Here is a 16,427-nt window from a genome sequence, read left to right as displayed (position 1 = left end):
ATGTAAGTGTTCAAAGATTTTAGATTTTAAAATCGGTCTCACCGAGCCGTCTGGCTTCGGTACCACAATAGTGTGGAATAATACCCCGTTCCCTGTTGCAGGAGGGGTACCTTAATTATCACCTGCTGGGAATACAGCTTGTGAATGACTTCCAAAACTGCCTCCCTGTCAGCGGGAGACGTCGGTAAAACAGACTTTTGGAAACGGCGAGGGGAATACGTCTCGAATTCCAATTTGTACCCCTGAAATATTACCTGAAGGATCCAGGGGTCTACTTGCGAGTGAGCCCACTGCGCACTGAAATTCATTGAGAACGGGCCCCCACCGTGCCTGAACTTGTAAAGCCCTAGCGTCATACTGAGAGCTTGGCAGAGGCGGAAAAGGGTTTCTGTTCCTGGGAACTGGCTGATCTCTGCAGCCATTTTCCTCTCCCTCTGTCACGAGCAGAAAAGAGGAACCCTTTTGTCCGCTTGCCAACCAGGACTGCGCCTGATAATACGGCGTCTTATTTTGAGAGGCGACCTGGGGTACATCCCCTTTTTTAAGGCAATACTTCCAAATGCCGTTTGGAATCCGCATCACCTGACCACTTTACTGGTATAATTGGACAACGCACTTATACTTGATGCCAGTCGGCAAATATTCCGCTGTGCATCATGCATATATAGAAATGCATCTTTTAATTGCTCTATAGGCAATAATATACTGTCCTTATCTAGGATATCAAATTTCCAGTCAGGGAATCCGACCACGCCAACCCAGCACTGCACCTCCAGGCTGAGGCGATTGCTGGTCGCAGTATAACACCAGTATGTGTGTAAATACATTTTAGGATACCCTCCTGCTTTCTATCAGCAGGATCCCTAAGGGCGGCCATCTCAAGAGAGGGTAGAGCCCTTGTTCTTACAAGCGTGTGAGCGCCTTATCCCTCCTAGGGGGTGTTTCCCAACGCACCCTAACCTCTGGCGGGAAAAGGTATACTGCCAATAACTTTTTAGAAATTATCAATTGTTATCGGGGGGAAACCCACGCATCATCACACACATCATTTTATTTCTCAGATTCAGGAAAACTACAGGAAGTTTTTCCTCACCAAACATAATACCCCTTTTTTTGGTGGTATTTATATTATCAGAAGAGTGTAAACTTTTTCCATTGCCTCAATCATGCAATGTGTGGCCCTATTGGAAATCACGGTTGTCTCTTCACCGTCGACACAGGAGTCAGTATCCGTGTCGGCGTCTGTATCTGAGGTAACGGGCGCTTTAGAGCCCCTGTATGAGACGTCTGGACATGCACAAGCTGAGTAGCCGGCTGTCTCATGTCAACCACTGTCTTTTATACAAAGCTGACACTGTCACGCAATTTCAACAGTACATCCACTCAGGTGTCGACCCCCCAGGGGGTGACAACACTATTACAGACACTCTACTCCGTCTCCTCATCATTTTTCTCCTCATACATGTCGACACAAACGTACCGACACACAGCACACACACAGGGAATGCTCTGATAGAGGACAGGACCCCACTAGCCCTTTGGGGAGACAGAGGGAGAGTTTTGCCAGCACACACCAGAGCGCTATATATATACAGGGATAACCTTATATAAGTGTTTTTCCCTTTATAGCTGCTGTATTGTTTATACTGCGCCTAATTTGTGCCCCCCTCTCTTTTTTAACCCCTTTCTGTAGTGTAGTGACTGCAGGGGAGAGCCAGGGAGCTTCCCTCCAACTGAGCTGTGAGGGAAAATGGCGCCAGTGTGCTGAGGAGATAGGCTCCGCCCCTTTCTCGGCGTCCTTATCATCCGTTTTCTTGTATGTTTTGGCAGGGGTTAAATGCATCCATATAGCCCAGGAGTTATATGTGATGCATTTATTTTAGTCATAAAAGGTTTTCTATCGATTTATTGCGTCTCAGGGCGCTGCCCCCCCAGCGCCCTGCACCCTCAGTGACCGGAGTGTGAAGTGTGCTGAGAGCAATGGCGCACAGCTGCGGTGCTGTGCGCCTACCTTTATCTGAAGACAGGAAAGTCTTCTGCCGCCGATTTTTCCGGACCTCTTCGCTCTTCTGGCTCTGTAAGGGGGCCGGCGGCGCGGCTCCGGTGACCCATCCAGGCTGAACCTGTGATCGTCCCTCTGGAGCTAATGTCCAGTAGCCTAAGAAGCCCAATCCACTCTGCACGCAGGTGAGTTCGCTTCTTCTCCCCTTAGTCCCTCGATGCAGTGAGCCTGTTGCCAGCAGGTCTCACTGAAAATAATAAACCTAAACTAAAACTTTCACAAAGAGCTCAGGAGAGCCCCTAGTGTGCACCCTTCTCGTCGGGCACAGAAAATCTAACTGAGGCTTGGAGGAGGGTCATAGGGGGAGGAGCCAGTGCACACCAGGTGATCCTAAAGCTTTCTTTAGATGTGCCCTGTCTCCTGCGGAGCCGCTATTCCCCATGGTCCTTACGGAGTTCCCAGCATCCACTAGGACGTCAGAGAAAATAACTATGCACCTAGAAAGACAACTCTCAAAGTAACACCACAATTATTACCGTACTATAGGCCTAATTCAGACCTGATTGCAGCAGCAAATTTGTTCTCTAATGGGCAAAACCATGTGCAGTGCAGGTGGGGCAGATATAACATGTGCAGAGAGAGTTAGATTTGGGTGGGTTAATTTGTTTTTTTGTGCAGGGTAAATACTGGCTGCTTTATTTTTACACTGCAATTAAGATTTCAGTTTGTACACACCCCACCCAAAACCTAACTCTCTCTGTACATAATATGTCTACACCCCTGCACTGCACATGTTTTAGCCCATTAGACAACAAATTTGCTGCTGCGATCAAGTCTGAATTTAGGCCCTATGGACCAACCAACAACCTCAAGAAACTACTTTTTTTTTTTTTTTGCATCACAATATTGGGCAAAAGAGCAAAAACATAATGGCCTTGTCTGGCTTATTAATTACATTCATTTGAAAATCAAAACTATGATGCATGAATTGATATAAAAACTGAGCACTAGCGACTATAGACTGAAATAAACACATTGACAATACCAGGAAGAAAAAAAAACAAAAAACACCACCCCCCGCCCCCTTCCCGAAAAAACACAAAAACTACATTCTGCGCCTACAGGTAATTTAAAATAAAGTATATGTATTGTTATTTTACCAATTATGGAAACCATACCTTCAGTTCCGCCACTTGGGAGGAAATATGCCACATAAGACTCTCACTGAGAAACTTCATACCGTATGGTCCCAGCAGCTCAGAAAGTGCTCTCATTTCTGTAGATTCGGGAAAAAAAAAATATATATATTTTTTTTTAAATACAACGCTTACAATTAAACAAATTCCATAACCACAAACGCTCATGTACATAGTTTCAGAATGCCCTCTATCCCAAGCACTGCATAGAACAGGAGTTCCACTATGCAGACATATACAAGTAGATTGATTTCTTAGCGACAAAAACACCCCAATCCCCCCCCCCCCCCCCCCCCCCCAAACACACACACATTTGAAAACAAAAAGAGAATTTCAGCTAGTTTGTTAAACTAGGATTCATATGTGATCTTGACGCTTGGGGAATATGGCTTAATGCATGACAGACTATGGCGAATCGCAGGCCAAAATATGTAAAGGAAAAAAGGTGACGTCACACATTAGCAGTGCATATGCTACCACAACTAAACGGCAAGCCTGCTATTAATCTATAGGTCACTTAGTGACAAAGTAACACTTCCTAACACACAAAGAACTGAATGATGTAATGAGAACATTCTGTGCGGAAGATACAGATCCCTCCTAACTGCTACTGCACCCCCTCTTATCTCGCTTACCAGATATGTCGGAATATTCCTCAGCGTTAAAGGTTAGCTCATTCTCAGTGGGAAGATTTACAAAGGCTTTCATCGCTGGGAAGTAAGCTATATGGCCATTGCTCACTTGTCTCAGTAGTGTTTCCAAATACCTAGATGAAAAGCAGAACACACACAAATGTAATTTTAAGCTGCTCAACAGGACTTAGAACATTCAGCAAAAAATAATACATAGGATCTGCTACATGAATTGTTGCTCCGTGTGATCATACACCATTGTCAATGTGCATTATAATATATTCAGTAACATTATTAGGAGATACTTTGGAAAAAGGAGAAAGGATGAGCGCCTGCTGACAGGGGGCACAGGACAGGGGTTGAGCAGCTGTGGACATAGAGGACAGGAGAAGTGGAGAGAAAGAGTAGCTCTGCTGAGGGGGATAGGAGGGTTGGCATGAAGGTTACTGGCTACAGTTTGAAGCAGAGGACTTAACAAGAACTAAAGCAAGCCATGATAGGCAGAGCAGTATGGAGGTAGACCGCAGCGGAGAGTGGGGTACAACTGGCATTAGGGTACTGGCCGAGTACACATGACTGAACATCCAGAACATAATATTTTGAAGAACATATGGTGGTCAGGCGTATGGGGAAAAATGAGGAGACAGAGTGGCAGAGTACATGGTGAGACAGATCATGGACATAGAAGTTTCACAGGACACAGGTAGGAGAGTTGAGCAGGACTGAGGATTTGGGAAAGTGGTGCATCAATGGGATAAAGTGGAGGATGGATTGGGGGATATTCTATTCCTCATACGGTAAAATTGCACATCAAGTTGTGTTTACTGTAACTATCAAACTTATCTTTCACCGTGCTCAGAACAATGTACTTTGGAAGATGGACAGTATAATAAGTGAGCAGTGACAAAAGACAGGAGTCCATAAAGGGATATCTAATGTAAGTAACAAATAAGAGGAGAGGCTGATATAAGTGCTTACCAATTAGTGTATAGACTGGTGATGGTCGGCTCTCCGTGGCTGTCTAGGTGTTGCGTTTGCTGAAGGAGAACATTGTTGAACACCCTTGTGATGTCAATCTGCACGTAGTTTTCTATGGACTGAAGAACAGTCATGTAGGCTCTTACACTGGTCAACAACTCAGAAGGCTTTGCAATCTCTTGTGTGGCCTGATTGTACATGGTCATCCCAACAATAGACCTGTGTGGAGGAAAGAAATTAATGTATTACCTATGTCTCTAGGAATGCTATAGAAAAACACAGCTGGGTGCCAAACACTTGGACGTGACTAAGGTTCACTTTAATTCTTCACAACACATTAACCACATACTGCATTCTTTATAGAGAATAAGAATTACTGTGATCATAACACCTAGATCCAGAGCCCCCATAAGGGCTTTGGTACTTTGAATATCTTAAAACGGGTGAAGTTCCTCCCTCTTGTATATCCCAATCATGCAGGAAAATAGGGATTTTTGTTTACTTACCGTAAAATCTCTCTCTCTGATTCCATCTGGGGGACGCTGCGCCATTACTTGTGGGTTAGAGGTGTGTGGTTGTGGAGTTTGGCACAGAACTATTAAAACCTGACTCCTCCCCCCTCTAACCCCTCCCATCTCCTTCCTGCCTAGCCAGCACCTCAGTTAACGTTTAGCCAAGCCAAAGGAGATAGACCGAAAACAATTAACTGGTTAAACCAGACAACATATGGGAGGGATCGCAGCGTCCCCCAGATGGAATCAGAGAAAGAGATTTTACGGTAAGTAAACAAAAATCCCTATTTCTCTTTCATCCATCTGGGGGACGCTGCGCCATTACTTGTGGGATTTCCCAAAGCAAGCAAATGAGAGGAGGGAGACATAGACGGCATAGCCGTCAGCCAAATTTGACGCCCAACAGGGGCAGTCTCCAAACCGAAAGTGTGAGAACGGTAAAACCTTTTTAAAACGTATGCACAGACGACCAGGTCGCCGCCCTACACGACTGCTCAATAGACGCAGCCCCGCGAACATCTCAAGAAGCTCCAATAGCTGGAGTCGAAGGAGCTTGAATCGAGTCAGGAACTGAAACATTAGAAGACTCTGTGATGGTCGTAGTTACCCAACGAGTCACTGTGTACTTGGAATCCGGCCAATCTCATTTGGACGCAGCCATTAAAAACCAACAATGCATTCGTACGACGGATAGAATTCGTACGAGATAAATAAATCAGTAAGGCCCTAAGCACATCTAAGAGAGCCAATGGGAATCCTCCCCGGAAGGAGGAGGAGTAAACGCTGGAAGGACAATGTCCTAATTTAGATGAAACGCTGACACAACCTTCGGAGGAAGGAAGGTTTTGTTCGCAGAACCACCCGATCATCATGAAAATCCAACAAGGGTGGTCTGCAAGAAAGAGCTGCCAATTTAGATGCTCATCTTTTGGAGGAAATTGTCAATCGGAAGACATTGAACGTTATATACCGCAATTGTACAGATTCCAAAGGTTGAAATGGAGGTTTCTAAAAAAAACCGTAAGGACTAAGTTAAAGTCCCAGGGAGGAACAAAAAAAGGTGACTGAATCCGAAGAACTCCCTGAAGGAACGTCTGAACTTCTGGAGTGATAGCCAGTCTCCTATGAAGAAGAGTCGACCAAGTAGAAACTTGACCCCATTAGTGAAGAAGTCTGAGATCCTCATTGAGATCCTCCTGAATGCAGGATAACAGACGAGGAAACTCTAAACACATCCGGTGTTAAACCACGCTTTTCACACCAAGCAATGTAAATTCCAGAAGCCACCGGTTATCTTTACTCAACAGGACGAGAAAAACCTTTTTCCCCTTAAAATATTGGATTCAAGAACCAAGCCGTCAAAGTCAGCCGACCAAACCTGTGTGGTGACATGGTCCTTGAATCATAAGATCTAGAGCAGAGGGGGTCGGGATGGTTCCTCGACGACCCTATTGTGCAGAAGAGTGTACCACTGTCATCGTGGCCAATCTGGGTCCACCAGAATGATTGGAAGACCTTCTCTCTGAACGCGTTGAAGCCGACGTGGAATCAGTGGAAATGGTGGAAACACATATCCCAGTTGAAAGTGCCACAGCGCCGTCAGTTCATTGATTAGAATTGCTTAAGGGTCCTGAGTACGCGACCCTTAGAGAGGAGGTTTATTGTTGAGACAAGACGCCGTCAGATCTACATCGGGCATCCCCCACCGGGCTACTAGAGTCAGAAACACCTCCTGGTGAAGCCCCCTCTCTCCCTTATGCACCGTGTGACGGCTTAAGAAAACCGCTTCCCAGGTCTCGACTCCTGGAATGTGAATCACGGGTATAATCTGAACCCAATGTTTTGCCTAAGTGAGAATCTAAGCGACTGCCTTCCTGGCGGTCCAGTTTCGAGTTCCTTTATTTAAGTAACTGCCGTGGCGTTGTCGGGCTGAACCCGTACTGGATTACCCTTTACCATGGTTTGAATCCGAAGGAGTGCCTACCGGACTGCCCTCAACTCCAAGATGTTGATCTGTAACTTAGACTCGACTGTTTCAGAACGTCTGAAAGTAAGGAGTCTGAAACACCGCCCCTCAACCTCTGAGGCTTGCGTCTGTGGTGACCATCCCTCAAGAGCAAATCGTGAACGGTACCCTTTTTGGTCAAATTGGGCTGTGAAGCCACCAGCGAAGCGACCGACGAGTCTTTACAGACAAGCGGATTAGCTGTAATTCGAGATGAGGTCCTGTCCGTGAGGAAGAAACGCTTTCTGGTTGGTAGCGTCGAATAAGAATCCCAGAAATATCATTTTCTGGGAAGGAAGTAAAGATGACTGTGGAAAAGTTATTATCCATCTGAATGACTATAGAGTCTCTATCGTGAGACGCAAGTTCTGGTGAAGGATTCACTCTGACAGTCCTGATGAAAAGATCATCTAAATACGGAGTAATGCTGACACCCTGGCTACGCAGAATTGTCACCACACGGCCCATGACCTTTGTGAATACCTGAGGAGCCGTGGATAGACCAAAGGGAAGAGAAACTGAAAATGGCAAGGACCGACTGCGTATCTCAGACAAGATTGACGACCTGTCCAAATAGGAACATGCAGGTAGACGTCCTCTACGTCCACTGAAGCCAAATATTCCCCTGGTTTTATGTAGCGATAATCGAATGGATGGATTCCATTCTGAACTTTTGGGTTGAGAGATATGGATTCAAACCCTTTTGGCCGAAACGGTTTGTCCACAAGAAAAAGACCTGAGTAAAATCCCGACCTCTCTGCTGAGAGGGAACTAGAAGAATCACTCCATTTAGTAAGAGAGTGGCTGTTGCATAAAGAAGAGCTCAACGTCTGGAGGGAGCGTTTTTGGAGAGGAGTGACGAACACACGATATGGGATTGGTTCCTCGAGATGTAACATATAATCTCTGGATATGACCTCCGTCACCCACAGATCTGGTTTTGACAGGAGCCACACTTCCTTGAACTGCCGTAACCGAGCCCGAATCGTCATTGATCCCTCCAGAGATCGTTAACAGTCATGCAGTAGGTATGTCGGCAGGTTTACTGGCTGGTCTAAGAGCCGCCTGTGTTCCTCTACCTCTGAATGCCTCTCTTCGTGGGAACCTGGAGAAAGAACGAAAGGGATGGAAACTACCTCTGTCCTGTGTACGAAAGGACCGAAACCTCGTGGTCTTCGGTCTCTGAGGAGCAAATGGAAGAAAAGGGCTCTTGCCCCCTGTAGTCTCTTCTGTAATTCCGACCCAAAAAGAACTCACCTTCAAAGGGTATCGCCGTCAAGCTCTGTTCCGAGTCAGAAACGGCATTCCCAAACCCGAAATCAAAGAGACCGTCTTGCTGTCACGGTCAAGGCAGAAATACAGGATTGTAGCGCAGTAGACTCTAACAAGGTCTCATTTTTCTAATTGAATGACTTCCGATGGATCGTGGGACTGCATTCAAGATACAACCTGTGCCAGCCAGTCATCCGCGGCCATGAAGACCCAAGTGCTAGCTAGAATTGGGAGTAGAAAATTCCTGATAAAGATAACATAGATTTAATCATTGTTTCAATCTTCCTATCTGTAGGATCTTTCAACTAAAACGTACAAACCTCACAGTTTGGGCCATGGTGGGAATTGAACCCACGACCTCAGCGCCCTAAGGCAGCAATGCCAAGCATCACACCAGCAGCACTGCCCATGTACAAAAAGAATAACCGTAGCTTTTGTTAAATGTGAATAGGAGCGTCTACCTTTTGGGTCTGTTTCTCAACATCTTGTATCCCCCTTATATAAATTAAAATTTATTTTGGGGCTGGGACAGGAGAATCCGACTTAAGTCAGGGCTCTTTCAAATATCCGCAAAGTGTGAATAAGGGGGAAAGACAGTAACTTGTCTTTTTTTTTTTTTTTTTGTGTTTTGAAAAAGGCAGAGGAAGAACCCGCCACCTCCGAACTCTGAATATTAAGAGTTTGACGGATGGCTTATATCAGAATCTAACACCTGAGCTAGTAGAAAAACTCCTCATCCTATTATCCCACTCTGGGTCTACTTCCCCATCCTCCAGTGGGAATGTTTCCAACTACTCCTCCGGAAAAGTTATAGCGGGCAACGGCTGCGGCCGTTTTGTAGCAGAAGAACTGCCGGCAGAGTTAACAAATTTGTTTAGAGACTGAGCCCATATTTCGAGCCCATAGAGCTTCCACTGTAGCCATAGAGGCATAGACTGATCCGCGGAACTTTCCTGCTGGTCCGCCACAGATGCCCCAGAGCATGAAACACAGAGTACCTGCGTCCGGGCTTCCCTTTGCTAGCTATGATCCCCATAGTGAGCAGGAAAAAATAAACCACCGAGGCGGTCTTACCCTTTGTAGATTTCATAAGTAATTAATTCATTTATTCTCTTTTCCAATACTTTGACATATTGTTGTATATTGTAATATACTATGAATCATACTGTGTTCAATGCATATTATATATTGCAAAAATTACCTCCCCTAAAAGTATAGCATGACACAATGTAAATCTACAGTGAATTTATACTGTGTCCCAAAATATACTTGCTGTTAGGTGATCAGCCTTTGTTGTGAGCGCTGCACAGTGTCCCCCGTACTGCCTCTGGAGAAGATGGCGGCCGGAGCCCTGCATACCTGGACGAGAGTGCGCGCGTGGTAGTGGAGGGCGGGAGTCCGTCCCTTCTTGAACAATGAAGCGCCTGTCAGCTTCAGTAGGCACGCTGCAGCCGAAAGTCTGCGGCTCTCGCGTGCCGCCACCCCAAGTTGTTCTGTTCAGGTAGCGAGCACAGCGTCCCCCTGTCACTGTAGATGGCATCATGACGCACGCGCGGGCAGAACAGAGCGGGAAGCCGTCCCTGCTCTCCTCTCGCGACCAACCGGAAGTTCGGGCCGCCGCGCGTTGCTAAGTATAGCGACTGTTGCGGCGGCTTCTCCGGGATCCCCGTCCCGTCCCCACAGCCCTTCAGACAGTACTGCGGCTGTATGGGTACAGGTCTCCGGCACAGCTCCCGCTGGCGGGCTTGCGCCGGGGGGGGGGGGAAGGGAGATAAAGTAAAAATAATACTAATATTAGTAAAATAAATAAATATTAATAAATAATAAATAATAAAAACCGTTAGGGACAGCCCAATACTGCCAGTGACAGATTGTGGCTGTCCAGTACCTCTTTGATCTGTCGTGTGAATCAAAAGGCCCCAGTGACCAAGGTATGGTGGCCCTTTCTGACAGCATCCTTGTTCCATTTATACCTGTCACCTGTAAACAGGGACTAGGTATAGAAAAATAAAGAAAAATAAAGAAAAAATAAAAACTGTGTCTGTACTCCACAGGCACAAAACTAAAACTGAGGTGCTGGCTAGGCAGGAAGGAGATGGGAGGGGTTAGAGGGGGGAGGAGTCAGGTTTTAATAGTTCTGTGCCAAACTCCACAACCACACACCTCTAACCCACAAGTAATGGCGCAGCGTCCCCCAGATGGATGAAAGAGAAACCAGGTTTGTTTCTAAGAATGCATACAGGGCAGGGTGCTTTGTTGCTTAGCCGTTCTGGCATTTGTTCTTTACTGCTGCTATCACATGGAAGCCGAATGCCTCATTGGGCTGTCTGAAGCCCAGAGTGGTCTGAGGAGGTGCTGTTCTGAGTACTTCCTTCATTTCCCCCGACGTGGTGCAGTCTCCTGGCAGGGTAACGAAGCCTGGATAAGGTAGCCCCACACTAAGCACCATTAGGCCAGAAGACACCATACTGGTGGAAAATGGTGATAGGCCACCTTCCTGGTACACTTTAGAACACTGACTGAAGCGCAACAAAACAGACACTGCCAGAAACTCCTAATCTACATCTCCAGCAGCTCTGTGCAACAAATCAAAGGGAAACAAGTTTTTATTCAAAAATATAGTGGGTCCAAAAACCAATCACTTCCCTTTGCCTCATTTTGAACCTCCTCAGTTATGTTTAAGTGGACAAATGGAATATGAGATTGGTGATTGTGTCTCATCATTTCTAGTTTCAGCCTCTGCCAACATCAACTCAGCTATTCCAATATAATGGCTTTCATGGATGCCCTTCTGAGGTCCGAAAGGTTATCCATTACATGGGTGACCTTTCAAACAAGGCAAAGTCCCCAGACCTTGCTTGAGCACAATATTCGGAGACCCGCAAATCCTAACTGGCCACTTCCCTGAAACTTGTCTTTCTGGGTCAGCTGTTAAGTTTTTTTCTCTCGGCTGACTAGAAAGTCATTACACAAAATAAATGGTCTATTAAGCTCACAATCAATCAGACATCTTCGACGGGTTATAACAGAGTCCAAGATCGCCAGAGGTGCGGGATGTCTGCTGATCTCTGACTTTTAAAAAAAGGGCAATCACTTAAAAGGCACAACCATGCCTTGATAGCAATTGCCCCTTTACAAAAAACATGTGAGATCGGCCAGTATCCCGCACCTCCGATGATCTCTGACTCCGATACATCCCATCACTTTTCTCTTCTGTCCTGGGATGGATGTTCTTGACATCCGAGGCCTTGCAGTATGCCTTCTTTTCAGTGAAAGCCCATAAGGATTCATCCACCCACCGCAACTGCGACCGTGTTAAGCAACCACCATGGAGATACAAGCAGCTCCCTTGCAATGAAGAAAACCAGAAGGATAATGGTGCTGAGCAGACGCTCAGCAGTCTGTCGTGTCCAATCAGGGGAATAACACTGGAAAGCCGGCTACCTCAGCAGGCATACCCAGGAGATTGGTTTCTAAACCAACAAACTAAGGAAAGATAGCGTCATCCAGATATGGAGATGATGGCATGAAAATTATACCACAAGGTAAACCGATTCTGCTCGAGAACTGTGATGGACCCACATGCATTCCTTGTTGAAAGGATTTCCACATAAATGTACCGTCTTCCTCCAAACTTATTCTCAAATAGGTAAAAACAGAAGGTGTACTGGGGTTGCTAGTGGCCCAACACAGCTGTGAGACGAACACAAACTAAATACGTCATTGTGTCTGTTATGGCAACTTCATCTATGGAACAATCTGCTAACTCAGAGACTGTTTTACTATCAGAGGGACAGATGTACTAAGCCTGGAGAAGTGATAAGTGGAAGGTAATAACGCACCAGCCAATCATTACGTATTTGAAAAATGACAGTAGCTGAATGGCTAGTGCGTTATCACCTTCCACTTATCACTTGTGTATCACTTCTTCAGGGTTAATATATCTGCCCAAGAGTTTGGTGCGCCCTGCTGTAATTCTGTAGCAATTGAAGCCATAAATCTTAACAAGGGGTTATCAAATGGCGTAATAAGAACTATGTTCCAAGCCTGGAAGACTTGCATCTCTTGATGTGAAATGAACAAGTTTCCATCTACTTCTTTCCTGTTCTCTCCTGGTTTTGCTGAAAAATGAAAGAGTTCCTTAAAAAATTTAGCACTCCTTTTCTTCCAGAGTACTAGAAGTGCAGACTCTTGCAGGGTGTGTCGGACTTGTGACTACCATTCAGTCCTCCTATAGTTCCTCGGGACTTGAACTGTGTGTGCTCACAGCCTCCAGTTTCATCTTCTTGAGTGCGGTGGATGTGAAGCTTCCTCCCCATGGAGGATGGTATTTCTCCTGTAAGGAGCCTGTACACAGCTAAGCTACAAATATGGAGCAATTTTTAATTATTTTTTTTTTTACGTTTTGTAGTTGCAACTATATGCACAATTACTATAGAAATCAGTGCAAGCATGGCGATAAAGATTGTATCACCTTCGTATAAGTCATTAATAAAAAATAACAATTTTATTCACTATTCCAGTAGTACATTCCATTTAAAAGCTCCATCAACTCCCAATCCGATATAACAGATGTGCGATAATCCATAAATTCCACTCACAATTTTACATTGTAAAACTACTTTACTATGTGCCAGCAATGCTACAGGTGAAATATCTGTGTTTCTACTTTTTGGGAACTCCATAAAAAGTTGAAGCCCCGTGCCAGGAGCTCAGCACTTACTTGGTAAAGCGAATTTCCAAGTGTGAGGTCAGATATTCTCTAGGAGTGAACGTATGTTCCCATACCACCATATTCGGAGCATAATTGATAGAGAAGCAGAGTTCTGAAAGTGCCGTATGCAGTTTATCCAAGCTGTGGGAAGAAAAGAAAGTTTCCAAGAATTGATTAAACCAACTGTCTGTTTATTTTCAAGACATGAAATAATAAATCTCAGTGTGACTGTGCTGATTTAACGATCATTGATTATGCCTTCTGACAAAACAGCTTTCCTGTATTAGTATGATGCACAGATGTTGGCTCCCTAACTCGTTTATTTACTTGAACACAAGAAATTTTACCATCACTAAATTAAACAGGAAAATATATACATAAATGGTGATTGTCCAACCAAATTAACAATCTATTATAATTAAGAGCTCACGCACAGTCCTTCTCAGGTCTGATACATTTAAGTGCCTATATAGTGAGTATTCTCACCAGATTCATATACTGTAAGACCAAGGGGCCCAATCATTACGATGAACCGGTCAATTAAAAATGCAGAAACAGTAGTTTCTGTAAGGTTTATTTAACAGGCTTATCCATCACTGAAATCCAACAGGGCCACCCTCTATCCATCAAGGTCAGAAAACTGTTTTTGGAGCTTGATTGCGGGAACACCATATTCAGGTGGCGTTAGCCTGTTGAGCACCACACTTTCCTATGGAGAGACCTGGAATGCAAAAGGGGATTCATTCGGATCGGCCTCTCCTCCATGTGCACTTGCATGAATTGAGTCCATGCAGCACACTTCCGGTCATAGTATTAGAAGCCTCAGCATGATAGCACCTCTTGATATCTTTAGTAATAGGGTGTGCAATCCAGAACCACCCCCCCTCCCTTTTCCACTATATTTGTGTACATATTGTACACTGGAAGGCGAGGCTTCCTTCCTCTGGTATTGGCACCCCTCCAATTCACCCTCAGGTGTTTTAATTAGCTGGGCTCCTGCATTTCAGATCACACATTGATAAGGCCCTATTTTAGAGGTAAGTCCTAGATAAATGTATAGAATGTGATAGTATTAGGAATGTTAGGGACCCATGTGATAAAGTCACCTGGCCGCGGTACATGAGCCCGCATATTTGCGCTAATGTGTGCTAAGAACTTCAATTATACTCCATGTTAATTTTGAGGGTTTATTTACATAATTTTTACTATCATTGTCATTAGTGCTAGGGGTATGCATCTGCATCTCTCTTCCTAAACATTTACAACTACTAGATAGCAACAGATATATGTATTTTAGGGATCGCATAACAGATGCGTTTTAAGCAGATGTTCTGGCACAGTAGCACTACCAAATTGCTCCAATACACTGGGGTCCACTACTGCAACCTGTGTGAAGTTAGAAACATAAAACCCACAACAGGGCAACAGCAAAACCATTTTTCACTGGATGTAGTAGGCCTTCAATGATTAACTTCATCCCACTAAACCACAGGTTCTCAAACTCGGTACTCAGGACCCCACACAGTGCATGTTTTGCAGGTCTCCTCACAGACTCACAAGTGAAATAATTAGCTCCACCTGTGGACCTTTTAAAATGTGTCAGTGAGTAATTAATACCCCTGTGCACCTGCTGGGTTACCTGCAAAACATGCACTGTGTGGGGTCCTGAGGACGAGTTTGAGAACCTGTGGACTAAACAAATGATGTAGGCTGAAGGCACAATTATTACATGACAGACTGAACGGTACAAATCATTTTACAACTTAATCTAAGAGACTAGTATATACAATGACACAAAAAAAACATGGACGTGAATCTCACTTTGTTACTAGCAGTCTGTTTTTTCTCATGCTTTCAACGCCGGGTTTTTCCCTCTCAGGTTCTCCTTTCTTTCCGGTCTGCTTTTTCGACTTCTTATTCACTGCCTGACTGATGGTTTTGGCACAGTGTTTTGGCAGCAGCTACAGTAGAATAATAAAGATGCATCAATGGAACGAATGCTGCTCATATATATTCTAATTGTTCAGGTGGGCATTCTACCTCGCTGTTTGCATTGCTATGCCAAAGAGAATGTGTTTGTCATGCAATAAAAGCAGAAAACAAGAACACACAGGAGTTGTAAATTGAATAAAAATCAAATACATTGTTTCATCCATTAGATACAAATAAAACTGGTCAGGAAACCGACAGTCACAATACCTCCCCCTACATCCCGCCCCCTGAAAATCCCGACGGTTAGCATGCCGTGCAGCAGGGACTATTCCCACTCCCCGCAGCTGGGCGTGGTGAGCGCCGCGAGCCTGCAGGGGGCTTCTTGCCCTCAAACCTTATAACACAATACTGCTTATTTTTTGGGGGGAGAGGCATCAAAGCTTGGAGAGAGACAAGTACCAACCAATCAGCTCCAAACTTTCATTTTTCAAACATAGTCTGTAACATGTCAGGTAGGAGCTGACTGGTTGGTACTTTCCTTTCTTTAAGTGATCATGGCAGCTCCCAGTCACAAGACTAAGGGGTATATTCAATTGACGTCGAAAGCTGCCATCTGTCGAAAAGACGGCAGTTTTCGACTTTTTTTTAGGTCGGAAGGGGTTCCAACCTATTCAATATATTCGACAAGTTGAGGTATTCGACTTGTCGAAAAGCTCGTGGATCGGCGGTATAGCTGCCGATCCACGTGCTTGTGTCGAAAACAGGGCCAAAACCGACAGGTTTTGGCCCCCTTTTCGACCATCTCAGTCCGACATAAAAAAAAATGTCAGACTGAGATGTGCGCCGCGGGCATACAGGGCAGAGAAGCGCTACAGCAGGATGTCTCACAGCCGCGCCGCTCACGGCAGCGTACACCCGGCTCCAGCAAGTGAGGTCAAACTTGCTGGAGCCAGGTGGACACTGCCGCGAGGTCGGGCGGCTGGGAGACGTCCTTGTGCAGCGCTACTGTAACGCTGCTCTTCTCCATCTGCCCGCGGGCTTCTCTCTCCTCCCCCCCCCCCCCTCCTCATCTCAATTCGACTTTTTAAACGTTGAATTGAGAAGAGATTGAATAGGGGTAGTCGGAGCCATTCTGACAAATGCATGTTGGAATGCATCCGACCCTACTTGAATATACCCCTAAA

At 45.2% G+C, this 16,427-nt stretch overlaps 1 protein-coding gene across 2 annotated transcripts in view; it reads right to left on the bottom strand.

Annotated features, from left to right (window-relative positions):
• The window catches only part of NCKAP1 (NCK associated protein 1), a 249,712-nt gene that overhangs the window by 35,304 nt on the left and 197,981 nt on the right, over nt 1–16,427 (bottom strand). For both annotated transcript variants that reach the window (XM_063933318.1, XM_063933319.1), the window contains 5 exons: nt 15,133–15,272; nt 13,321–13,452; nt 4,809–5,027; nt 3,834–3,964; nt 3,181–3,278 (listed from right to left, as the gene is read on the bottom strand). In XM_063933318.1, coding sequence (XP_063789388.1) covers nt 3,181–3,278; nt 3,834–3,964; nt 4,809–5,027; nt 13,321–13,452; nt 15,133–15,272 — 720 coding nt within the window. The remainder of the gene's footprint in view (nt 1–3,180; nt 3,279–3,833; nt 3,965–4,808; nt 5,028–13,320; nt 13,453–15,132; nt 15,273–16,427) is intronic.

This window comes from Pseudophryne corroboree, chromosome 7 (genome assembly GCF_028390025.1).
Source record: "Pseudophryne corroboree isolate aPseCor3 chromosome 7, aPseCor3.hap2, whole genome shotgun sequence".
In the NCBI taxonomy this organism is placed as follows: Eukaryota; Metazoa; Chordata; class Amphibia; order Anura; family Myobatrachidae; genus Pseudophryne; species Pseudophryne corroboree.
Note: the sequence above shows the minus strand (reverse complement) of the source record. Positions and strands in the feature narration are given on the sequence as shown.